The 25,216-nt window shown below is 45.3% G+C and overlaps 1 protein-coding gene across 6 annotated transcripts in view; it reads right to left on the bottom strand.

Annotated features, from left to right (window-relative positions):
* Window positions 1-5,829: 5,829 nt before the first annotated feature.
* RCAN1 (regulator of calcineurin 1) overlaps window positions 5,830-25,216 on the bottom strand; it is a 98,113-nt gene continuing 78,726 nt past the window's right edge. For 3 of the 6 annotated variants that reach the window (XM_055279626.2, XM_055279629.2, XM_063639304.1), the window contains exons 2-4: window positions 12,846-13,019; window positions 10,837-10,996; window positions 5,830-7,595 (exon numbers count right to left, since the gene is read on the bottom strand). In XM_055279626.2, the coding sequence (XP_055135601.1) occupies window positions 7,423-7,595; window positions 10,837-10,996; window positions 12,846-13,019 (507 nt within the window). In that variant the 3' untranslated portion in view covers window positions 5,830-7,422. Of the gene's footprint in view, window positions 7,596-10,836; window positions 10,997-12,845; window positions 13,020-14,404; window positions 14,955-15,981; window positions 16,426-25,216 lie in introns of those variants that run through there. The other 3 variants (XM_055279627.2, XM_055279625.2, XM_055279630.2) reach the window with 3 other exon arrangements.

Genomic DNA, 25,216 nt, shown 5'->3' with positions numbered 1-25,216 from the left:
CTGCAGGGGAGCCCGGCCCTGCCCCTGGGAGCCGGGGGGCGGGCAGAGGTGTGGAGAGTGGGTGTCCAAGGCCAGAGTTTGCCAGGCCCGGGACAGCCTGGCTCCTGTCAGTGAATGAGCACCTCCCCCTTAGCCCGATGTCAGGGTGGGCATGAGGGTGGGAGCAGAGGTTGCCTCACTGAGGAAAGGGTCTGTGCAACCCCCTTCTCCTACCAGCTCTCGTTTCTGAAGGCTCCTCAAGCACACTGCGGTGTCCACACCATCGGCGGCAGGCTCCTTCTCTTCAGGTGGTCTTAGGAACTTCTCAGAACTTTTTAGGTTATCCTTCTGGTCTCTTCCTCCTGAGCACGGTTCTCCTGGTTGAGCTCCAGGCCATGCCATTCAATGCCCTCCAGGACAGGCCAAAGGGCTTGTCTGTTTGGTGGTTGCTAAGGTTTGAAAAAAGCCAGTTGGAAACTTAATCCCCAAAGCAACAATGTTGGGAGGTGGGACCTAATGGGAGGTGTTTAGTCATGAGGGCTCCACCCTTATGAATGGATTCTCTCTCTTGTTCTCTCTCTCTCCCCACCCCGCCCACCCCTCCTTCCACAACCTTGTGATACCTCCCACCATGTCGTGGCAAGAAGGCCCTCGCCAGATGTGGCCCCTCCATCCTGGGCTTCCCAATCTCCAGAACCATGAGCCAAATGCATTTCTGTCTGTTACGAATTATGTAGGGTGTGGTTTTCTGTGATGAAGACAGTGCTGTACCAGGGCCCTCTTGCCAAGACAGCCAGCTTATAGGAGCCTGCATGTGAGGCCCCGACGTCCTACAGAGCAGCAGTTTGAGGTCTGGCCTTCTGGATAGGCACTGCCCTGCCCTGCACACAGGACCTTGGTGGGGCATGATGGGGCTCTTCACCACACTGCCCTCATTTTAGGAGGTGGGCAACCCTTTCTCCCCCTTCCCCATGCACTTCTGCAGTTGGAAGAAGTGAGGGGGGGTTCAGACACACTTGAGCTCAGCTTAGAGCAAAGCATGTCCCTCAAGGTGACCTTGCCACATGGCCTGAACCTAGAATTCCCCTGACCAGGGTGGACAGCCATCACCATGGGCCTGTCTGCCTGGCCTTGTATGGCACTCCTTCGAACTCACCTAGACCTTTGCATCAAAGGACTCAGGGACTCTGCTGCGGTCATCCTAGCATGGTTGAGAGGTGTAGGAAGGTGCCCAGCGTCTGAGCCTTTAAGGAGGTCTATTGGTCACCATTGCTTCTGCCTTCTTGAGAACCATCACCCTCGGAGGATCCGGTAGTGTATCCCAGTCAAGTGTCAAATGCGCTGTTCCCTGGAGAGGAAGACTTATTTCCAGAAAGTACTCTGATGTTTTGTAATTTGTGATTTCTATCACTGGCTCAGTGGCCTACCCACTGCTCAGCTCATGTGGCATGACCAGGCTGGGACGTTGGGTCATCTTGTTCTCTGGGTGTGTGGCAACACTGGTCAAATTTCTAATATTCAGGGCTTTAGGTAGAGGCCTGAAAATCACTCTCCATGCCTCTTTCAGTATTTTATATACAGTTGTCCCTTGGTATCCATGGGGTTTGGTTCCAGAATCCCCTGCAGATACCAAAATTTGCGAATGTTCGAGTCCTTTATATATAGTGGCATAGTATTTGCATATAACCTATGCATATCAGCCAATCATAGATGGTGATTTAAATCATCTCTTGATTACTTCTAACACCTAATACTATGTAAATGCTTTGTAAGTAGTTGCTATGCTACCTGGCATTTTTTATTTGTTTTATTTTTGTTGCTGTTTCACTAATTTTATTTAATTTTTGGAATATTTTCAGTCCATGGTTGGTTGAATCCACAGATGCAGAAGCCTTAGACACAGAGGGCTGACCACACCTATGTATGCTGTTCTTAAAGTAGCAACATATTGGTTCTGAACATAGAAGGAATTAGTCATCTATTAGACTTTAAGGGAGTAAATATGGTCCAAGTTGATTTTTAAATTTAGCAAATGGTCATAGACATATCAGCGTCTTACAGAAAATATTTATTGGAATGCTCACTCTCTCATTTGGGATACTGCTTTGCCTTCCTATGTCTTAAGAATGTCATCAGAGCATTACACACTTGAAAAATGTTTTTAAAAGGATATGATAATTAAGACCTTCTCCCCAACTCCTGCCCATTATCCAAGATAAATTTTTTTTCGTTTATCCTGATTTTAAAATAAAATACACTTTATTGAGGCATGCTTTACATGAAGCAAAATGTAACCTTTCTAAATATTATAAGTTTGATGAGTTTTCAACAGATGTATACAGCTGTTACCATGACTGTGTCTTTACCCAGGCTCCTGCATTGCTCAATCCAGATACAGAATGTCTCCATCACCCTGACAAGTGCCTTTGTGCTGCACCCTCTAGCCAATCATGTTTTAAGGAGAGTTTTAAAACAAAGGTTTTTGTTCTTTCTCACTGATGACCATAACCTACCACAGGGTCTCTCTCTCTCTCTCTTTCACTGTTCTTGCACCAGCTGCCTGACAATTTGTGGGATTAAAGCTCTAAGCTGCTTACTGGCTCTTCTGACTAGGGAGAGGGAACAAGCCTCATTATTTTTCTATTCTTTTCAGTGACTGCTCACTCCTCTTCCTCCAAAATCCCAATCCATCCATCCATCCATCCATCCATCCATCCATCCATCCAACCATCCATCCATCTTTCCATCTATCTATCTATCTTTCTGTCTATCCAATCCACTTGCATGTTGAATGTCTACTATGAGCCACTGGCTACCAGGAATCCCACTTCCACCCAAATTATGTTTCAACAGGGGAGACAAACAATTTAACAATTACGATAAAAAAGAAAATATGCCATACAACGGAAAAGAAGGGGGCATGATGGGAGACCCAGTGGGAGTAGCTGGCAACGATTCTCAGGGGGAAGAGACATTCCTAATGAACACCTGCCAGGAGAAATATTAAAGAGTCAATCATTTCAGTAATGCTTATTGTGAAACCAATAATGCATGAAGTTTCTGGGTTCCCAGGCTGATGGGTTTGAAAGTCACTGCATCATGAATGTGTCCAGGACTCACACATTGTTTTGTAGGAGAGGGGTTCAGTAAAATGTGAAATGACCGACATTCAACAGGCAGAATTGTGCAGAATGCACACTTTGCCACTGATTGAAAGTGTTTCTTCAGTAGGTTTTGATAGAATATATTACTAATCTGATAAGAAACAGCTTAGGGCCATTCAAGAAAAGAAAATCAGCCCCTAGAAATGTGTTCTGTGGCTGGGCACAGAGGTAGCTGCTGGAATTTGAACAGGGGTGAGCAGGACCTCGTGGACCTCATTGTGGGGTTAGCAGGGCCGGGCTGGGACAATGAGATCATTTTCTAGGCAGAGAAAAAAGATAACATGGTAAGTTAAAAACACTGAAAATTCTGCGCTGCCAGAGTACAAATGTCAGCCAGGAGGGCCCTGACACTCTTGAAAGAGGGATTTGAGCAGTGGCCACTGCAACTACTTGGCACTCGTTCGCTGTGTAGAAGGGTCACCAAGTCCCTCATCAGAATCCTGAAAGAAGGAGAAACAGTGGGCGCAGGCAGCGCACCTCAATCACTTGTGAATAATTTCCTTCTGTTTTTCTATTTATTTATTTATTTTTTTTTGAGACGGAGTCTTGCTCTGTCGCCCAGGCTGGAGTGCAGTGGCGCAATCTCGGCTCACTGCAAGCTCCGCCTCCCGGGTTCACGCCATTCTCCTGCCTCAGCCTCTCCGAGTAGCTGGGACTACAGGCGCCCGCCACCACGCCCGGCTAATTTTTTGTATTTTTAGTAGAGACGGGGTTTCACCGTGGTCTCGATCTCCTGACCTCGTGATCCGCCCGCCTCGGCCTCCCAAAGTGCTGGGATTACAAGCGTGAGCCACCGCGCCCGGCCTGCCTTCTGTTTTTCATAAACACAGCTATGATTGAAATGACCTTTCATGAACAGCAGGGAAGGATTGTGGAAGAAAATGAGGTATGTGAGAAACAAATCCATCTACCTGATTGCCATGTAACTTTCGGTGAGTCACGGAGTGAGAATTTCAGATGTGAATTAAGGATTGCCAAGAGTGGTGATATACTTGAAAAGTTTCCTCCATGTTCTGCTCCATGTTCTACTTTAGAATCAGGAGGCCAGAGAGGCAGGAGGGAAGAGTACTTGTTACTCATAGTGGACCTTCTTCCTGAATAATTTTTAGGGTAATTATGTATGCAGCTTCCACCTGAGCCACTGACCTTTGGGTGAATGTTACTGGATATGTACCTATGATACCCAGGCAAACTTACCGCGGGTTCTGCGGGCACTGTGAAGTGTGACAGACTTTGGCTGCGCGTTCACTTTTGATCATAACACGCCCACAGAGTGCTTTTAATCTCCTGCAATTTAACATATGAGAAAATCGATTTACTTTGTAGTGAGTTCTGCACATTTCACATAAAATTAAGCTCTCTAAAAACCCAAATCTCCTGTGGGCAGTAATTCACACACAATATTCTGGAAATGTAAAATCCTAAATGCCTGCGGACTTCAAATCAATGTTTATAGCCTGCGTCTGAATAGCTCCGTGAATTGCTCGGCTCCTCTCCTTCTACTGCCCTTCGCTTTGATTTAGCCACTCATTTCCAGGGGCTGATTTTCTTTTTTTGCATGGCCCTAAGCTGTTTCCCATCAGATTAGTAACACATTCTATCAAAGCCTATTGAAGAAACACTTTCAATCAATGGCAAAGTGTGCATCCTGCATGACTCTGCCTGTTGAATGTCGGTTGTTTCACATTTTACTGAACCCCTCTCCTACAAAGCAATGCATGGGTCCTGGGCACATTCATGATTCAGTGACTTTCAGGTCCATCAGCCTGGGAACCAGAAACTTTGTGCATTATTGGTTTTACAATTTCAGCTGAGGCTGCCACAGAACAACTCAAAAGAAATAGGCTGTCCTGAGTGAGGCTTTTCCTTGACTTGTACTTTCTATTCTAAGGTCTATTGGCTTCACTGGCAGTGGGACCACTGGCTTTTTCCATCCTTTATTTAAGGGGACCTGCTGAGAGTCTCTATTTGGAAATATTTCCTGCCTGTCCTTAGGGGGGTCAATGCCTGAATCTGTCCAATAATCAGATTTGACCAACTTGGTTGAAGTGTGGATTTTCCAGCACGATTAAACTTTGAACATATATGGCTTGAAAATGTGCGAATACTCTTGGAAATGACAGGATCATGGTTCTCAAGAAAGGGAAAAAAAAGTAGCCTAATGCTAATGTTGATCAGGATTAATGTCATTTCCTAGATTTCAGCAAATAAACACTGGGTTACTTAGGCCTTTGTGGGCTTCCCAGGAAGGTCACCACCATTTGAAATGAGAGTTTCAGGGGAAAAGCTGCCAGAGATTAAACAGAAGGCTTATAGATGCATCTTCTGAAGATAACTTAGTATCTTCCATGGACATGTTTTCTAATAGAAAAGAAAGCTCTTCAAATGACCAAAACTATTGCTGTTTTGTGGAGGTGCTGGTGAACAGGGGTTTCATCATAGTAGCATCTACCTGTATAAACGAAATATTCGAAGTTCTGATTTCAGTTTTATCCACTTTCTTCTTTTGCAAGTGATGCCTTCTTAGTGTGGTGGACCCTCCGTGAACCACAGCACAGAATTAGGAGTTTCTAAGCTCAAATTGACAAAATCCTCCTGAATTTAAAATGTTTAAAAAGGTTTAAAAGCCTTTTAAACTGCAGAATTTAGAAGGTTCACAGATTTATTCTAGAAATAAAATGACAACTTTTCTGTAAGGAGCATACTGTGCCCATTTATTACAGAATGCAGTTAAAAAAAATATTTTGAGGTTAGCCTCTCCAGTTTAAAAGCACTTAACGAGAAACACTTGGACAGCGATGCAATGGTCTCTCCCAAACCGGCTCCTTCTTACCAAGTACTGTAAACAGGGTTTGAGAATGCTCAATCAGTTTCTTGATATGAACAATCAAAGCATTTAATGCAAACATATTTGCTTCTCAAAGAATAAAACCATCTTCCAAGTTTCCAAAGCATGCATTGTTACTTGGCATTAGGTATTTCAAAATGGCAAACTTTGTTATGGTATTGTAAGGCCAAAATATAATACCTATTTACCAGACATACACATTACAACTAGAAAAAAATTACAAATGTTAACCTAGTATAACAATTCCATCAGGAATTAATGGGGAAAGGCACTGCATCCCTCTCATATCGCCACAGATCTACTATCCACTTGACATGCTTTGAATTCAAGTCCTGTTAGACATGGGAACAGCTTTCTCTACAACATACGATTCACAGGTAGGTTAATACATCTTAGTCTCCCACTGCCATACTTTTTACCCAAGTGTACAACAGGTATGAATATATGCTATCAGCTTTATTTACAAGTGTATCTTGATGTCTTAGTGGGGTAAAAGAACCAACTATCCCAACCAACAGTTTCCAAAAAAGTTTTTGGCTATGATTCATGTATAGAAACCACCACATAAAAGAAACAACAGAAACTGAGGTCCGACCCCAAACACCTAAACTAAAATTTCTCACCCACTAAAAGTTGGCAGTGAAACTGCTATTCTCTGAATTGTATAAGCTAAATTCTACAGAGGAATTTCAGATCAACTTCTTTTGCAAAAGCACAAGTTACACGTTGCATGGTTGAGGATGCCGAGTGAATGTATTCCAGGAAGAGTTCCGCAAGCGAGTGCTGTTGCAAAGAGTCGAGAATCCGAGAATCTGGGAAAGGTGATATGATACGTTTTCCAAACGCTTTCCGGGCTTCCCAAATGATGTAAAACAACAATGGTGTAACTTTATACACGAACAAAGGTTAGTCTCGAAAATCAGTAATATACATGCACAAACATGAGAACATGAGGGAAGAAAGGAAACGCTACAATTTCCACATTGAATTGCTGCTGTTTTCACAACCTCTCTGCACTAGGCGGCTTCCTGTGGTACCTCTTCCTACCAGTAGAGAGTGGCCCCTACAGGCCGCTTAGAGACAGGAAGCTCTCTCCTGAGCTCACTGATCAACCTGCCCTTGGCATAGACAGAACCTACCAGAAAAGAACAAGTACAAAACACTATCATTATCGGTTTCCCAAATGTCCTTGTGCGATGACCACAAACTCAGTGATTGGCCCAAGTCATTCCTGGGTGCCATGAACAGTAACTGGTGTGCAGCATTAGAACAAGGGGACACGGCCTTGTTTCTCTTCTGAGCAACATGAACCGGGATTTCTGCCACCCCGATCTCGGCTGCCACCTCCGAAGAAGTCGTGACCAGCCACCTCCACAGTAAAAGATTCCTCCCGTGAGTATGATTTGGAATGCGTCCTCGTCACGTGCCAGTTCAGCTGAGGTGGATCGGCGTGTACTCTGGCCTCCTGGTCTGGATAATTTTTGGCTTGGGTCTCTTCATTCTTTCCATTTCCTCTTCTTCCTCCTTCTCTTGATCACTCTCACATACGTGGACCACCACGCTGGGAGTGGTGTCAGTCGCTGCGTGCAATTCATACTTTTCCCCTAAGGAGAGAAAATAATTGCAGGGTCACTCAGAGAAGTCCTTGGGAGACAAAAGGCAAACATCAAAGAGCATTCAGGGCTCTGCTGGGCCAGCTGCTCGTGTCCATCCGATTGGGCTGAGAGACACAGCCAGACATATTTTGGGTTTGTATTTCTTTGCTAGCTCATTCAGAAAAAGAGATATTTCCATTGTGCATGTCTCTGTTTTTAGTCAAACATTCTGGGAGTCCAGGCACCTGAAAAGTATAGAAGGAATGCTTTTTTCTAGTTTTACTTCGCATGTCCACCAGACGTCTAAACTACCCAGAGAACTCCTTTTCTTTCAGCATTTCCTCAAGTGTGAATGTGAGAAACTTCAGTTCAGGAAAAAGATGGATGAAGAAATGCATTTGGAAACAGAACCCCGGGCCTCCCTCATGCAGCTCCTATTTGAGGGTCACAGTGCACGCCCGGGAAGGGCGCCACGGGAAGCCCCGCAGCAGACGCAGGGGTGGATGCATGGAGCCAGGTGCTCTGGAAACGTTTTTGACCTCGGCATCTTTTCCTTAGAACAACTTCTAATCCCCGGGACCAGGAGTGCCCTGCTGTTCTATGTCAGCCTGAGTTCTACCAGGTTGGCCAAGTTCAGGCCACTCTGGTCCAGCAAGGGTGGGGTGAGCTTTCTGCAACTGAAAAACCCGGCAGTGTAGAATGAAGGGGCTGGGGCCTCCCGCTGGGGTGCCGCTCTGGCCACAGGAAGAGTGTGCATCTCTGGTGCTCGTGAACGTAGCTCTGAGCCTGGCTCCTTAGTACCCAGGGCTCATGGGCACTTTATTCTGCTTCCCTGTGCACCTCAGTTCCCTCCTCAGTAAAGGAGACGTTAACGGTATTGACTTCATGGAGCTAACAGCATGAGTGAGTGCCCGAGGCAATGAGAACCCGGCTCACCACATGCTTGTCCAGCCCATGTCACCTAGAAAGATGTTTAAGAATGGAGGCTGCATTGTTATTGGTGCCATGCTGGGCAGGGATCTGAAATAGGGCAGGAGGTTTGCTTCAACCTGCTCCCCCCACAGGGCGTGGCCTCACAGCGAGTTCTTCTCCAGGGCTTTGTGCTGGGGATCTCTTTTCTTTTCTTTTTCTTTCTTTCTTTTTTTTCTTTTTTGAGACAGAGCCTCGCTCTCTTGCCCAGGCTGGAATGCAGTGACAAGATCTCGGCTCAGTGCAACCTCCGCCTCCCGGGTTCAAGTGATTCTCCTGCCTCAGTCTCCCAAGTAGCTGGGACTACAGGCGCATGCCGTCACACTCAGCTAATTTTTGTATTTTTAGTAGAGACGAGGTTTCACCATGTTGGCCAGGATGGTCTTGATCTCCTGACCTCGTGACCCGCCTGCCTCAGCCTTCCAAAGTGCTGGGATTACAGGCGTGAGCCGCCATGCCCAGCCTGTGCTTGGGGTTTCTTTGCAGTTCGGGTAAGTGAGGAGGCACCTCACCAACCACTGTGTGCCCATCACATGACTGATTTCCATCAGGCAAGAGCAGCCCAGCAGAGCTTCCTACCTCCAGCCACACTGGTTACTCCTCTAAACCTGGAAGGTACTTTTACTTATAAGGAAGGTGGTGATCTTTTCTCTATCACACGTGGGACTGAAATGTTATTATAACTGCACTGGAAAAGGCAAAGGAGCTTCAGCTCTCAGAGAGAGAATTCAGGCATGGGAGGTCAGACAGATTGCTAGAAATGCTGGTTAAGAGTCCCTTACAAATCTACCTCTTTGCAAGTCTCTTATCTACCTACTAATCAGCGAAAATCCAGAAAGCTCAGGGTTTAGGACCATAATTTGCAAAATCTCCGCAATCCTGTTGACTGAAAAGCACAGGTGAAATATGAAATCTCACTCAAGCTCACTGTTACGTGAACCAAGGACAAACTGATTTTATTACATCTATTTCCTAAAAAGCCTTCTCCAATAAGCCCTCGGTGAAGGAAGTGCTAGATTCTGGAGTATGCAGAATTTTTATTAACAGCATTTGCTTCTGGAACTGTTGACACCTCTTTGCAAGTGGATACCCTGTTTCCTCCCATCCCTAACTTAGGGGAAGACTCCACACCCTCAGCCATGCTCATGCCCCTGGGCCAGGAGCTGCTGTAGGGGGAGCACACACTTCCTCAAAATGGCCATTTCTGATCTTGACCTTCACGCCACAATTAGCAGTAAGTAATGTGACTCTTGCTTTATCCCACAGAGGGAATTTCCGTTTGGGCAATGTTTTCGGAAATGTAATCTGTTCAATATGAAACTGCTGATGGTCCAAGAAAACAAAACCCTCAACCCAAGGGAACATCAGATCGCTGGTCAAGGAGAAACAAGGAGCTGACGGTCTCAGCATTTACTCGACTTGCTCCATGGACAGAGCAGGAGAAGGCTCAAACCTCTTCACCCCAAGACTCTCTCTCACACCTGCCTCCTCACCCAAACCCTAGAGGACAGGACAGGAACCACCAACATTTTATGGTTTTCAAAAAACCTGCATTGAACACTGACTGTGAGCCAGGCGCTGATTGAAGCGCCAATCACTCGATGATCTCACCCACTGCTCACAATTCCACCAGTGAAGGCCCACATTTTGGACAAAGAGCCTGAGGAACCTACCCCCTCCCTGCAGTGCTCACACTTTTGTCCCTCCAGAAGACAGGAACTTCCTCTTTCTTTGGCAAGCTCTGTAGGGGGACCAGCCCACGGGCCCTGGGGTAGGGCAGCCCGACTGCGGCCCTTCCCTCACCATGGCCTATGGTTCTCCTTCCCTTTTCCTTTAAGAAGGCCAGGTGACAATCACAGGAAAGGGTGAATTTACCTTGATTAAAAATAACATTTCTTAAAGGGGGGCATTGATTTTCCCTTTCCAAAGTCCAATCGCTCATCCCTATCCGGAGCAACAGAACCTGGGGCCGGGACTCAGGCCTCCCACGCAGGCTGTGCTCAGTGGACACAGGAACGGATTCCTGGGACACTGCAGGGGGTGGAGGGGCGTGATGCAGGGTCCCCACGATCAGCCGCAGTCTCTCTAACACTGCAGGTGGTGCCAAGAGGCAGGCATGCTCCCAGCACAAGGGACGGTGGCACAGAAGAATACAGAGAAGCTCACAAAACACGCCGGCATGGGCTCACGAGAGCTACGGGGGTAGTGGGGTACTGCTTCCCGGTGCAGGGCAGCAGCTGTGTCTCCCCCTGCCTCCCTCCCACCCGAGGGCCCTGCTCACCTGGCCCCAGCTTGGAGATGGCATATAAGAGATCATAGTTTATGACTGGGGTCGCATCTTCCACTTGTTTCCACCCCACCGGTGGAGAGGCAGGAGGGGAGATCAGAAACTGCTTGTCTGGATTTGGCGGAGCCAGGTGTGAGCTTCCTATGTGTAAGGTCTGAGGGGAGAAAATAAGCACAGGTCAGTTGTTGCCAGGGAAGAACTGCAGTGAGGCAACAGCACCTAACGCCAGCTTCCGGAAGATGGGCGGGTCAATGTCCAGGCATCAGGACAGGTGTGATTCCAGGACCAATTGTAAGATGGTCTGTAACGGAGAGGGCAAAAGGATGTCTGAACTCTGGTTATGGCGCAGATAGGATGACAGCCCCCTCCCAGGGCTATGGGAGTCACAGGCACAGGGACTGCAAATAATTACGCTTTATCTAGATGGACAGAAAATCAGCAGAGGTGACTTTAGTATATATGGAAAATTAAAGTCACTGTCGTTGAGGTTAGGAGGGCTCTTGGAATCAATTTCTCCCCGCTCCCCATATCACAGAGGCATGCTCTGAAAGTCCAAAGCCTAGGCCACAGTTCTGAGAGGACACAGCTTCTCAGGGACAGGGAGCCAGGACTCCACTTGCCCCTAGGGTTCCCCACCCAGCAGCAGTCCTGCGCCTCCCTCCCTGGGACTCTGGATCAGATGCCAGAAAAAATAAAAAATAAAAAGCCACTTCCCAGGAGACTTTAAAAAATAACAATAAGGAACAATAACCTATGATCCTAGTTTGGTTTTAGAAATGCTGACCAGTGATGAAAGGGCTGTCCAGAGAGCTCTTACATCAAAGGCTGCGCGGTGTAGGTTTTCTCTGCACTTCCAGATTGCCCTCCTAAAGCATTGTTTTACAAACAGAAAAGGTCAGAGGAGTACTAAGTAATTATTTGCGTAAAATCTCATCCCGTGCAGAAAGGAGTGTACTCACAGAGGAAGGCCTGGGCACCCAAGCTCAAAGCTCAGCCTGTGCCTCCCAGGGCAGAAAGGCTGGGGGTGGGGCGGGGATCCCAAATGCTTTATTTATACTTGAAGGGCCCAGCAAGTTCGCTGTTCTCACTTTGGGGAAGAAAAGACACTTCGGCTCTCTGGCGTGGAGTCAGATGAGCTTCCTCCCACTGTGGGAGGCCTTCAGACAGGGTCCTCTCCCATCCCAGCAAGGTATGTGTGTGGGGGGGGTGGGGGCGGGTTGCGGGGGTGCTCAGAGCCTGAGGGGGACTTGCTTTACTGAGGAGCTGCATTCTAGAAGCTCCTTTCTTCTTCCCTGACAATCTGCCAGCCCCTAAGGACATCAAATGGAACTCTGGGAGCTGCCTTGAAGGTGGGTCACCTGTCCTAAGTTCCCCAGAGGAGGGTAGTGGGCAGGAGAAGAGGCAAGCCCAACTCCAGCTACCCCCGTCCCTGCCGTGGGTGCCCTGGGGCTGGGAACCCTGCCAAACGGAGGGTTTCTTAGCATCTGCGCCCAGCTTCGTTATCCCCTATTTTCCTTTCAAGCCGGACCTAGCAGTCCTGGGGTGATTTGCAGGCATCTTCTGCAGACTCCTCTTTCTCTGCTGAGTGCCCCCAGCACCACATGAGCTGGGAACCACTCTGGTCTGCTCAGTCTAGAGTGGGTCGTTAGCTCCACCCCTCAAGCAAATTCATGGAAACCTGCTGTGCAAATCTTAGGGTGTTTGCGTAGCCACGCCCACCCCACTGCACCCTGCAAGCTCCCCAGTGAACAGGGAAGGCTTTCTTTCCCCCATCATTATCAACCCAGGAAGGTCAGGGGCGATGTCTGAGGTTGCTTTCAAATGCACCTTGGTATCTTCTTAAAACAAGTGGGACGCTGAACATTCAGAGTAGGAATTTTGCCTTTCTCAAGATGAAGTCTTAGAGTTTCTGGTCAGCATTTAACATAAGCAACGTATAAGCTGCTTTACAAAAGGGAGGGAGGGAGGAGGGAGAAGCATGCACAGCAATGAACCCAACTCACCTGAGCAAAATATAACTTCATTTCCTTTCCCAGAAACTCAGTCTTATGCAGCTGGAGCCTGGCATCTGCTGCGGAGAAGGGGTTGCTGAAGTTTATTCTGACTCGTTTGAAGCTCTTAAAATACTGAAAGGTGATATCCTTGTCATACGTCCTAAAGAGGGACTCAAATTTGGCCTGAAAAATAACAATAAAAATAAAAGGAGTTGAAATTTACCTGCATATGACCCTTGACTAGATGATGTCATTACTTTTTTTTTTGAGACAGAGTCTTGCTCTGTCACCCAGGCTGGAGTGCAGTGGCGCAGTTTTGGCTCACTGCAACCTCCGCCTCCCAGGTTCAAGTGATTCTCCTGCCTCAGCCTCCCGAGTAGCTGGGGTTACAGGTGCCTGCCAGCACACCTGGCTAATTTTTGTATTTTTAGTAGAGACGGGGTTTTGCCATGTTGGCCAGGCTGGTCTCAAACTCCTGTCCTCAGGTGATCCGCCCACCTCGGCCTCCCAAAGTGCTGGGATTACAGGCATGAGCCACCGTGCCTGGCCTCCTCAATACATTTTTTACTGAGGAAGTAGATCATCATTCCTTTCAAGAACTCCTAACTTCTTTCTTAGAGAAAAGCCTTTCCCCTCTTAGGGGACTATGAGCCTTTAGTCCTAATGCAGGTGATTTTACAAGAAGGTAAGAAGGTATGATTTATTACATTCATCTAATCAGCAGAACAATTGCCAATACATAGATACTACTGACGGTAACAAACTTTTTTAAAAAGTAGAATGAGCATTTTCCAGGGAGGTACAGTTATGTAATTTGTTCTCCATGTTTCTCTGTCCTATGACCTTCCCCGGCTCACCCCCGCCCCCATATTTCTCTGTCCTATAGCCTTCCCTGGCTAGTCAACTCCAACCCTGCCATTCAGCTCAGGGCAATGTTGTATATATCAAATATTTCTTTAAGGCTTAAAAGCACTGCAGCTAATTTGAAAAAAAAAAGAAATACTGACTTGAAAAATAACAAAGTTGATAGAAAGTTTCGCATTTCTTAAAATAAGTAGTTTTAAAAAATTTCCACGGTCGCTTTTATCTCAGTCTGTTACTTTTTAACTCTCTAAAATGATACTGGTTTAAAAATTAATGTTCTGCATATGGACCGTATTCTGCATCCTGGCTTTCATGTCTGTGCACACCTCGCTCTGGTGCCGTAGGGCTAGTGAGAATTAGGAGATGTCCTGAGCTCTTAGAATGCAAAGCCCGAGGTGGGGGATTACAAGCTTAGGTTGCTCAGGGGACAGCCCCCTAGGCTGGGTCCTGGAGTGTGGATGTCGGTGGGGGCAGCTGGGGGCCACTGCAACTCCTCGGAGAGGGAGTTTAACTGGTGTACAGTCAAAGCTCCAAGGAAGACTGCATGGGCTTCTAGTCGTCAGGTCTTGTGAATCTTTTTACCAGGCAAAACCACTTAGGACAGTTTGTGGGAGCCCATGTGAAAGGCAGAAGGGGCTGGCCAGGAAGAAGGGGATGGCGCAGGGTGTGGATGGTAGGCAGCGCAGGCAGAGCTCACTGAGGACCTTGGAGAACCTATGGAAGGTGCAGTGTCTCTGCAGTGGGAGCGAGGATTCAGGATAACAGAGGAGAGTGTCTTCGAGAACGTTCACTGCTAGCAAGCACGGGGAGGCACGGGTGGATGGTGCCTGCTTCACATGGGGCTGCGGGTAGGAGCAGGGTAGCCAGTCCCTGCCAGGCAGGTCGTTAAAGAGCAGTCGGAACAACCTACAACCTTGCTCTCCTTGCATTCTCCGGCTTTTCTTCAGTTTATGGACATTTGTGAGACTTTCCCACGAGGGATCCTGCAGAGGCACGTGCGAAGGAACGCGGAGCTGGAGGACGGTAGAGTTCATTTGGCTGCCTCTCACTCTTTTTCCCCACCTGTCTTGAGCACGGGCAAGTTTCTGGCAAAAGTGTGTCTTCGTACATTTGGAATTTTGTATGACCTCATCAATAGGCACTGTGACCCACTGTTTAGTTTTGAAGTTATGATTCAGAATTTGGGAGAGATGACTTTGAAGAATATTTTTAGAATACAGGTTCAGGGCTCAGGACCAGAACAAAAGAGAACTCACATTATCTTTAAAATTTAGATTACTATGATGCCATTCTCTTATAAAAGAATCTTATTTGTTCTAATAACTGATATCTAGTTATTATAGCTTTTGGATGGCATCTCTACTTCATTTAAAAAGCAGTGATTTTACTCACATAAGGCTCATGTTAAGTGAACTCACTTTGTAGTACTTTAAAAACACAGAATGTGCTCTGCAATCTAGTCCAAACACTATGGTGCCAGCCCATAAGCATTACATACAATTATGGAGTTACATTTGATTTTTTTAAAAAAAGAAATCTTCGCATGTCCCAATATGGCTTTGGGTATAAAGCATATAACACCACCAAGCACAAATACCACCCCTCAAATAGAGCACACAGGATTCATTCCTATATGATATTATTAAAGCTCAATTAGATAGCCGGATAGCTGCTGATGAAAAAACTTACATTTTAATCAAATGAAGAAGAAAAGTGTAGTGATTAAAATGATTATATTAATCACCATCAAAGAGAGCTGCTGCCCAGGAGGCACACTGATCTCACACTTAATTTCTCCAGTTTATTATTTGCTCTGGCTGCATTTTCTCTCGTTAGAGAAATGTGGGAGCTTGAGGCCAGGCCCTCGTAATTACTACAAACATACAAATATCTTTATAACATTTATTTCCTAAGACGAAATGAAATTACAACGCTGGCTGTAAAAGTAAAACACTATTCACTGTCAGAAGAGGCCTCTTTCTGAAAAGTTCACTTACAACATACACAGAATGAAAAACACATGATGCCCCAACTCTCACCTTCCTAGTTAGTTGGTTCAGGGACCTGGATGTTGTCAAATATTGAGATCTTTAGAAACTCCTTCCTCAGTTAATTCCTCAGGCAACAGCTTTTGATTTTCAAGGCTCGAAAGACTTTGGATTTCTTTCAAAACCCCCAAACCCACAAGAGAGCCACACTCCCCCAAGTATTTCAGTTAATAGTCCCAATTAGCATAATGCTTTGAAAACTAAAGAAAATCACGTTATATTAGAAGCCTTACCCTGGTTTCACTTTCGCTGAAGATATCACTGTTTGCCACACAGGCAATCAGGGAGCTAAAACTGTAGTTAAAGTTTCTAAAATGCATCTTGCTTTCTTACAGTGAAAGCGCTAGAGACCCACGCAGTCAAGCCCCTAGTGAGATTCCTTTCCAAGAGGCTGTAGGTTCCTTCTTGAGCTGGTGCTTATAAAGCAGTAAGGGCCAGCCCCCACTCCCTGGGAAAAAAAAAAAAAAAAAAAAAAAAAAGTGTAGCTTCCACAGCATCCTGTTTGGACAGCAAATTCCTGAGTCAAGTCCTGCATGCTTGCAGGCAGACAGGGACAAAGTGTAAGTTTCTACTGGAAAGAGGTGACGTCAACACCTTAGTCATTTTCCCTATGCTAATTAACTTTGCTTGGGGAGAATGGAAAAAACAGCTGAGGTTTGCTTCGCAGCTGCTTTATCAACCCCTCTTGCAGCATAGTTTCCACTGGTAGTAATTCCCTTCAGCTACTCAGACAACACGCTCCTCGGCCGAATGGGACGACCCTTCTTAAGATGGAAAATGTTACAAAAGAAAAAGGATGAAGGTCTGTGGCAATAAACAGCAATTTGACTGTAGGGAAATTTCAAGGCTTTGGGAAACCTGGAAACCAAAGTCCGGGTGACATACTTGATCCCTGGAACTTCCTGAAAACCTCAATCAAAGTTTCACTTTGGGGTATTAGAGAAAACATTTTGAAATCTGTCTTGGTCAATAAAAATTTTAAAGGACAAAAAGAGGAATCATTTTGAAATGTAGTTAAAATTTTTTTTTCCCAATGACATTTTATTGGATGGATGTCCCAATTTCTACGTGTATCTCACAGTGGAATGGAGCAAAGAGAACCTAAAACAATCCTAGGATTTTCATTTGAAAACTTCATTATTATAATTTGAGAACTAGGAATATGCAACACTTTGATCATTTTCAAAGCACTACTGAATTCAGGCAAAGGATACAAAAACACTAGCCTTTGAAACTGAGCAATCTAGCCTTTGAAACTGAGCAAAGAAGCATTAACCCATTTATGCCAGAGGTTGCAATTTTTTGAATTTTTGCCATCAGACCTTGGTGATGACCTTGAGCAGTAGGATATAAATAACTCCCACATGCTTAGCGTTCCAATAATGGAACACTAGGCATAAATGGGTTAAGAGGTCCTGCTTAAAGACTCATAAACTAAATGTTAAAAAAAAAAAGGAAAGGAAGAAGAAATGGAAAGAATGTACACTATAATTGAAAGGGAAGATGCAGGGAAGATGCCTGGTTTGGAGAAGTGCACTGGGATGCAAGACTGACTCTAGTTCTTTCAAAAGGTTGCAACTCTTGAACCTTCTAAGTATTTTACCAGTTTAGATCCCTATGGCTGCCTGGGTCCTATGTTCTTCTCACTCTCTCCAATTTTATTATCACCTAAAAGCACTCAAGTCATTTAAGCATTCTCTGATTTAGGGGCACACAGGGACAGCTCTCAAGCTTCCAGAAGTTAAATGGAATCCTGCCATTCACATTTAAAAATTAACTTCAAAGAATCATTAAAGTCAGCCAATAATTTAAAATACATGCAAGAGGAAGAAACAAAGCAGGGCATTTAGCCTTCCAAAAAAGGAAAAGCAAAGTCCTCTTGGATGAGTGAGTGTTGCTTAATTTCAACGCACTGTGCCTTGCTGCCAACTGTAGAGTTATGTAAGAAACCAGTTACAGTGTTTGCTTTGCCAAATCATCCATAACTCCTAACCTGAAAAGATATAAATGCATGTATTCCAAAAAAGTGTAGAATACTGAACAATGCAACATGCGTCAAACACCAAGGGGAAGTGGTCATCCTGGATGATGCTTCAAGAGGGAATGTGTATGCTTGCAGTGCTGCATTTTCAGTACAGGGAAACTTTGTCTGTCCAGTGCAAATGAAGATTGTGGTGGTGGGCAGGAGAGGCTAAGGGGAAACAGAGGTGGGGGCAGCAGACACAGTCCTGCATTCCACTTTTCCAGAGGGGCTTGGAGCTTCTCTGATGTTCCCTCCCCCTCTCCAACTCTTTGTCTCCCCCTTTTCTCCTGGCATGCACCTGGGCAAATTCCATTAAAAGGTGATCAGAAGAGACAGAAGAGGCTAGTTTAGACACAACAGGCTAATTTCACTGTCTTCTTTTCTCTTTTAAAATCATGACACAAAGTTCCAGCTCAATTTTGTGGGCAAATCTCAAATATCTCTGTTCATCTGAAACAACAGTATGGGCTCACCCGAATTTACAATTTTGATTTCGTTATATGGATGGAAAAAAAAAAAAGAACAGTGAGGTATTTGAAGATTGTTCAACTGTCTTTGCTCATAGAAATGATAAATCTTTCACTAGATTGCCCCAAAACATGTAATTCTGTATCTGCCTTTGAATTGATCAGTTCTATCTATCTGAATTGAATTTAGTAAACTTGAGCACTTCCATTTTTAGATCAGGAGTAAGAGCTGGTCAAAATGGTGGCTGCCATTTTGTAGGGAGACTGGAATGCATGTTCTCTGGCAAAAAAATCACTGGTTCACAAATTGTACCAGAGCCCTGGACTGGGGGAGGGCACTTAGGATCTGCCACCTTGGTTTTCCTTGGCTAAAATGTGAGAGGTATGGAGCAGATTTGAGTTTCCAAAGTGCGTCTTGCTGAGTAGCAGGAATCCTTAGTGATACTTGGACACTCTGGTTGGCCAACAGGGCAAAGCACAGGGTTTCCTGGAACACCTGTCCCTGTACCCATAGGGTAAGACTGCCTTATGCTCATGTCAATGCCTCCTCATCTGCTCATCTGACAATTCTTGCTAAGAAAGTCTGTCTTTGACTGCATGTCTATTATACGTGAACTTGCATTTCTAAAGGTCCTATGCAAATGAATTTACTTTATAAATAGTGATTCTCCCCACTGAGAATAAAAATGGATCCAAAGCAAGTATTTAAAAAGTTGACTTTTCTACTTGTATATTCCTTGTGGTTTTGGAGGCAAGTATATTCCTGATTCTTGCTTGCTGGTTGGATGTGAGTGATCTGAAGAAAGCAGTGCCCACAGCAAGACCTCTGATATGGTTTGGCTGTGTCCCTACCAAAATCTCAACTTGAATTGTATCTCCCAGAATTCCCACATATTGTGGGAGGGACCCAGGGGGAGGTAATTGAATCATGGGGGGCCAGTCTTTCCTGTGCTATTCTCGTGATAGTGAATAAGTCTCACGAGATCTGATGGGTTTATCAGGGGTTTTCACTTTTGCTTTCTCATCATTTTCCCTTGCTGCCGCCATGTAAGAAGTGCCTTTCACCTCCCCCCGTGATTCTGAGGCCTCCTCAGCCATGTGGAACTATAAGTCCAATTAAGCCTCTTTTTCTTCCCAGTCTTGGGTATGTCTTTATCAGCAGTGCGAAAACGGACTAATATAGTCTCATTAGAGCTCTTGAGAAGCATTCTAAAATCTGCACTCAACATGATAAAACTGAAGCCAGAAGTTAAAGTAAATGAATGTTTTAGTCAACTCAGAGCTTTAGATGTTTTGCATTTCTTCCATGCACACCATGAAAATCATAAATGAGTCTTTTTAACCTGCATTTGCCTCCTCTGGCTCCAAACAGTTTCCATTAGGAAGTTTCTATTTTTGGTGAGGAAAAATTAAGGTTTATGATGGATTCCATCATTCCCATTACAGCATTCTGAAAGCATCATTAGGATGACTTCAGCACATCCATTATGAACTCTAAGGAGTTGACAACTGCACCAAGAATGTGCCCCCTGTGAAGCTGTCTACAACGTGAACTGACCAAAGACAGAAACTGAGTTTTGACTTCCAACACTGAGCAAAAAATGGGGCAACTTGCAAAGGCTCTCTTGTGAATGAAAATGACGACACTTACATTTTATTTCAGTTTTTTGCTTCTAAGATAGTGAAATACTGTTTCTTTTTTTTTTTTTTTTTTAGACAGTTTTGCTCTTGTCGCCCAGGCCGGAGTGCAGTGGCGTGATCTCGGCTCACTGCAACCTCTGCCTGCTGGGTTCAAGCAATTCTCCTGCCTCACCCTCTCAAGCAGTTGGGATTACAGGCGCCTGCCACCACGCCCAGCTAATTTTTGTATTTTTAGTAGAGATGGGGTTTCACCATGTTGGTCAGGCTGGTCCCAAACTCCTGACCTCGTGATCCACCCACCTCGGCCTCCCAAAGTGGTAAAGTAGTTTTACTGTTACTTCATATGTGTAACTGTTCCCTATAGAATGTGGAGCATTGTTCCGCAGCCTAAGTTACTATACAAAAACAAAACAAAACGAAACAAAAACCCCACAAGGGTTTGCTCTCTTCCTCATCTTTATCACTTTGTGGTCTAAAAGGCGTTACTAACTAAGGAGAGGGTTCTTATTCTCAACTTGTAAGAAGGATTAATATCAAATTCAGAGTTGTGGAGAGGATTGATCTAGTGATGGAGGCAAAGTGCCGGGCACAATGCCTGAAACACAGGTGGCGGCTAAAGCACGTCAGTTGCCTTTCTATTTCTCATTTCACCGATAAAGATATTGAGGTTCAGAGTGGCCCACACTATGTTTAGGAGAGCCAGAACTCACTCTGGGCTTTTCATTGCAGATTCCACGCTTGTTCCAAGGAACTATGCATGCCTTGGGCCAATGCCCTGTGATACTGTAGCTCATTTCCCCATCTCTCTGGATGGTCCAGGGCACCTTGGATGTCCTCCTATGTGCCCTGCAGGTCCACAGAAAGTCCTGTAGGTTCTCTATCCCATCCTTCACCTTGCATAGTGCTGCAGGCAGGCAGCCCTCAGCAACTGTAATAACTTCCCAATTGGCCTCGCTTGGCCAGTGTCTTACCGCCCCAACATAATGTGCAAGTCTGACACATAAAAATCCCTGATGCTCACCAAGCTCGGTCACGTTCCTCTCCTGCTGTATAAACTTCAGTGATAAGCACCGTTCCTGCTGTAGCCCAGGCAGACTGTTCAAGGTCATCTTGTGTCTTTCTTGTCACATATCCTGCCAGTGCTGTGCTCACCTTTATGTTCCTCTAAGACAAATGGCTTATGTGCCTCAAAACACACTCCCCTCTTCTCTTCCCCGAGTCTCTGCTCGTGCTCTCCCTCTCCCTGGATTATTCCTCCTTTCTCCCTTTTCCTTTCCTTCCTTATTTTAAGATTGAGCACAGGCATGTCGTTCTCCAGGAAGCCAACCATGACCCCCTGTGTTAAAAAAAATATTATTCAATGATGCCTGCTTACGCCCGACAAGGCAGACTTTATTCAGGACCACCACGATGGGTACAGGGACCACCACAACCAGGTCTTGCAGTGGGGGCTGGGGGCAGGGGTAGATTGAGCTTAACTCCGAATACAGCATGGCCAAGGAACAGTGTCAGGGTCAGTGGTGGAAAATTACTAAGAGGAGGCATCGAGGTAAAGAGGACTTTGGCTAAGCTGACATAATAGGATTCTTGCTGAAGACAGGCCCGGGTGATCAGACATCACCTGGGGGATGGTAGCAGATGAAGAACCCAGTCAGATATTAAGGGTGGGGGGGCTCCTGTTAAACTGACTTTGCGGGGTTCTTTGCTAAAACTGGGTTTTATAAGGAAGTCCACAGGTGAGCCTAGGAAAAGGTTAAAAAACCTGACCCAAGTTTGGCCAAGCAAAAAATTTTTGTCACCCCAAACCCACTCACATACCCTTGTCCAAGGTTTGTTCAGCACTCTCCAAACTTCCTACGTCTGTCCCTAGCACCGTGCTCACTTCAGTAGGTGACCACCTATGTGATGACACCCTGGTTCTAAACTGTGAACCTCCCGATGGCTTGAGCCACATCTTATTCCACTTGATAGTCCTGGTGCTAGTACAAAATAGTCTCTCAAAAACGCCAGCTAAAGAAACAAACTGATGTCTTTCTTCCTGTCACTGTCACCCACTGGTTCTATTTTGATCACATAGAACTAAAAACTAGTTCCTCTCTGACACAAGAGTCATTCATACATTTGACAACAGATGTCATCTCATTCACATATCCATTCATTTGAGCAGCAAATACTGAATAGCATTTTACATGACAGGTATGATTGCAGACACTCCAGAAAATAATAGATAAATGAAGTGTAAACCCTGACACTAAGATGAGTAGAACTTTGGATAGTTTTCCTAGATCTTACCTTCTCCATTGTAAATTCCAACCCCCCACTGCCCACCTTATCAGTCTCATTTAAACAAATATTTTTAAAATTTGATAATACAGTCATATGATAAAAAACAAAATAAACTTTTTTTTTTTTTTGAGACGGAGTCTTGCTCTGTTGCTGAGGCATGATCTTGGCTCACTGCAAGCTCCGCCTCCCGGGTTCACGCCATTCTCCTGCCTCAGCCTCCCGAAGAGCTGGGATTACAGGCGCCTGCCACCACGCCCAGCTAATTTTTTGTATTTTTAGTAGAGATGGCGTTTCACCGTGTTAGCCTGGATGGTCTCGATCTCTTGACCTCATGATCCGCCCGCCTTGGCCTTCCAAAGTGCTGGGATTACAGGCGTGAGCCACCACACCCGGCCCCAAATATACTTAAATAGGATGCACTGAGAAAGCTATTCCTACCTCTGTCCCTGTCCACTCCATTCTCACTCTGCCTGTTAGGTGTAACCTCATTTTTTAAAACTCATTTTTATTATTTTGGTTTTTTTAAAATCAAATAAAAGCAATTAATTTCCCCCACTTTAAGTAAATAAAAGGTAACATGCTATATTTAAACCAAACAAACTTTCAATGACTTCCCTTTGCTCCTGAAGTTGAACCTGAGCCTTCTGGTTCATATGCATTCACGCATCCCTCCATTTATTCATTCATTTGTCTAAACACTGTTCTAGGTACTAGGAATTCAAATATGAACAAAACAGACAAAACTCCCTGCCCTCTTGGAGCTTACATTCCAGATGGGGAAAAAAGACACAAAACAAGATAGATAGATACAATCCACAGTATGTTTAGACAGCCTTGAGTGTGGGCAACAGAGAAGTGTGGAGGGGCAGAAAAGCCGGAAAAGTGGTGAAAGCGAGCCCGGTCAGGGAAGGCATCCTTGAGAAGGGGACATGCGAGTGAGTACATGAAGACCTGAAGCAGGTAGGGGAGTGAACCATGGGATGTTGGGGAACAGCATTCTGGCCCAGGGAACAGCAGGTGCGGAGGCCCTGAGGCAGGAGAATCTGGCACGCTGCAAGCCCAGCAAGGAGGCTCAGGGTGGCTGCAGAGGAGGGTCATGGAGAAAGTGGTTGGGAATGAGGACAAGAGAGACCTTTAGCCATTGGAAGGACCCTGGCTTGTATGCTACAGAAGTGGGAGCCATAAGGGGGTTTGAGCGAAGGTTAGCATGGTCTGTTACGACATGATTTCTATATTACAGAAGTACTCTGGTGTCTGCGTTCAGAATACAGTGAAGGGGCGAGGGGGAAGCAAGGTGCCCATGAGGAGGCAGCTGGGGCAGGCAGGGCAGTGGGACCTTCTTCTCCAACCATGTGTCCACACCTCCTCCAGGGACCCCCGTCTGCAGTACCCACTTTCTAAAGCTCCTCAGCCAGCTCCTCCCTGTCTCATTCCTGCGTGTTGAACACTTATTCATCCTTTAAAGCCCATCATTAAGTCCAATTCCTCCAGGATCTCCCCCATCCCCCGACTAAGTGTTCTTTCCCTCCTTTAACCTGGTGACTCCCACCTCCTGCTGTCACCATAGTCTGCTTGGCATCATAGTCATGTTGGGACTTGGCAATCTTCATACTACAATAAAAGCTTCATGAGGATAATGCGGCTTGTTCTGCAGCTCCCCAGAGATGTAGATAAAAGCCTGTGCAAGTCAATGACACCAAAATTCAGAGAACTGCACCAGTGGGGGCTCATCCGATGCAAGCCAAGAGCCAGGGCATCAAAAGGCCATGGCTGCTGGTGTGACAGACTGAAAGGCAGCCTTTGTCTGTGGTTTGAGCAAAGGCCAGGGCCATTCATTGTGGTCACAGGAGGTGGTGTAGGGTTGTGACGACATTTCTCACAGGCCTCAGGGGAAGCGCTGTGCTTGAAGGCCACATGTGTGCTCTGTGGGTGTCACATTCCCGGATGTGCTTCCTATGTCCTTGCTCTGGGGGGCCTAGCAGGATGCCAGGCACTGGCCCGCACCATCACATGGAGACTGGGAGGCCCGACTACATGGATACTGCAGAGGGCCAGGATTCTTATTATGGTTACACCGCAGAGGTCTCCAGCACCAACCCCATGACAAGAGGAAGAGCAGAGTCAACTGGATGCATGTCCACCTTAAGGACCTGTCTTTAGGGCATGTTTCATAAAGTATCCAGCATATAGGAGAATTTGTATAGAATTTACAAATAAAATGCTTTACTGGCAGATGTACTAAAAATCTTTTACCAAGGAGGTTCATAATCCAAAACATTTGGAGACCATGTGTTTAAGCAATAGTGTGATTAAATTCCCAGTTTTCTTTAGGCTTTTTCATGACAAGCAAGTGTAAGAAAGAGAACAGAAGAACATTCTTCTTGATATCGTTAAAGGAATTTCTATTTTTGTTCATTTTTAGGAAAGTCAGGAAATGGGCTCAGGAGTGTATTTGTCTTAGTATTGCTTTCTTACTGGTAAAATTTGCTTGGCTACAGGGAAGTGATATAAAGCAAAACACATAACCTTTTTTTTTGATGGGCTTTGAAGGCATTAACCAGAATGCCCTGGAGAAAATACGGGAGGTGCTGGTTCTCCAACTACAGAGAATGACAACTAAGAATTCTAAATCTGAAATAATGAAATTGTTTAAAAAAAACACTGAAGTTTAATGAGTATTAATCTTCTGTAAGAAAACACAATAACTGATATTAAACTTCAGCCAGGCACAGTTCTGATACTTTGAAAAAAAATAAGAAACCCTGAAGTATCTTTTGATACTTTGCCTGAATTACTACAAGAGAATTTACAAATATGTATTTCTGGGATAACACAGAACTTTTATTCCTTAGATAAAAAATCTGAGTAGCTTATTTATGCCAGTGACCAAAATGATGGCTGCAATTATGCCTGCTCTATATTCATGTTGTTAAAGGTGAAAATGCTAAAGACTTTTTTTTAGCAGAATGGTGATCATGATCGTTAACACTTACAGTAGAAATAAAAAAAAATTCCAAGTACAAAGAAAAAAAAGAATAAGGAAGAGAAGAA

The sequence above is a fragment of the Symphalangus syndactylus genome, chromosome 5, assembly GCF_028878055.3.
Source record: "Symphalangus syndactylus isolate Jambi chromosome 5, NHGRI_mSymSyn1-v2.1_pri, whole genome shotgun sequence".
In the NCBI taxonomy this organism is placed as follows: Eukaryota; Metazoa; Chordata; class Mammalia; order Primates; family Hylobatidae; genus Symphalangus; species Symphalangus syndactylus.
The sequence above is the reverse complement of the archived record's forward strand: the minus strand, read 5'-3'. Positions and strand labels throughout refer to the sequence as shown.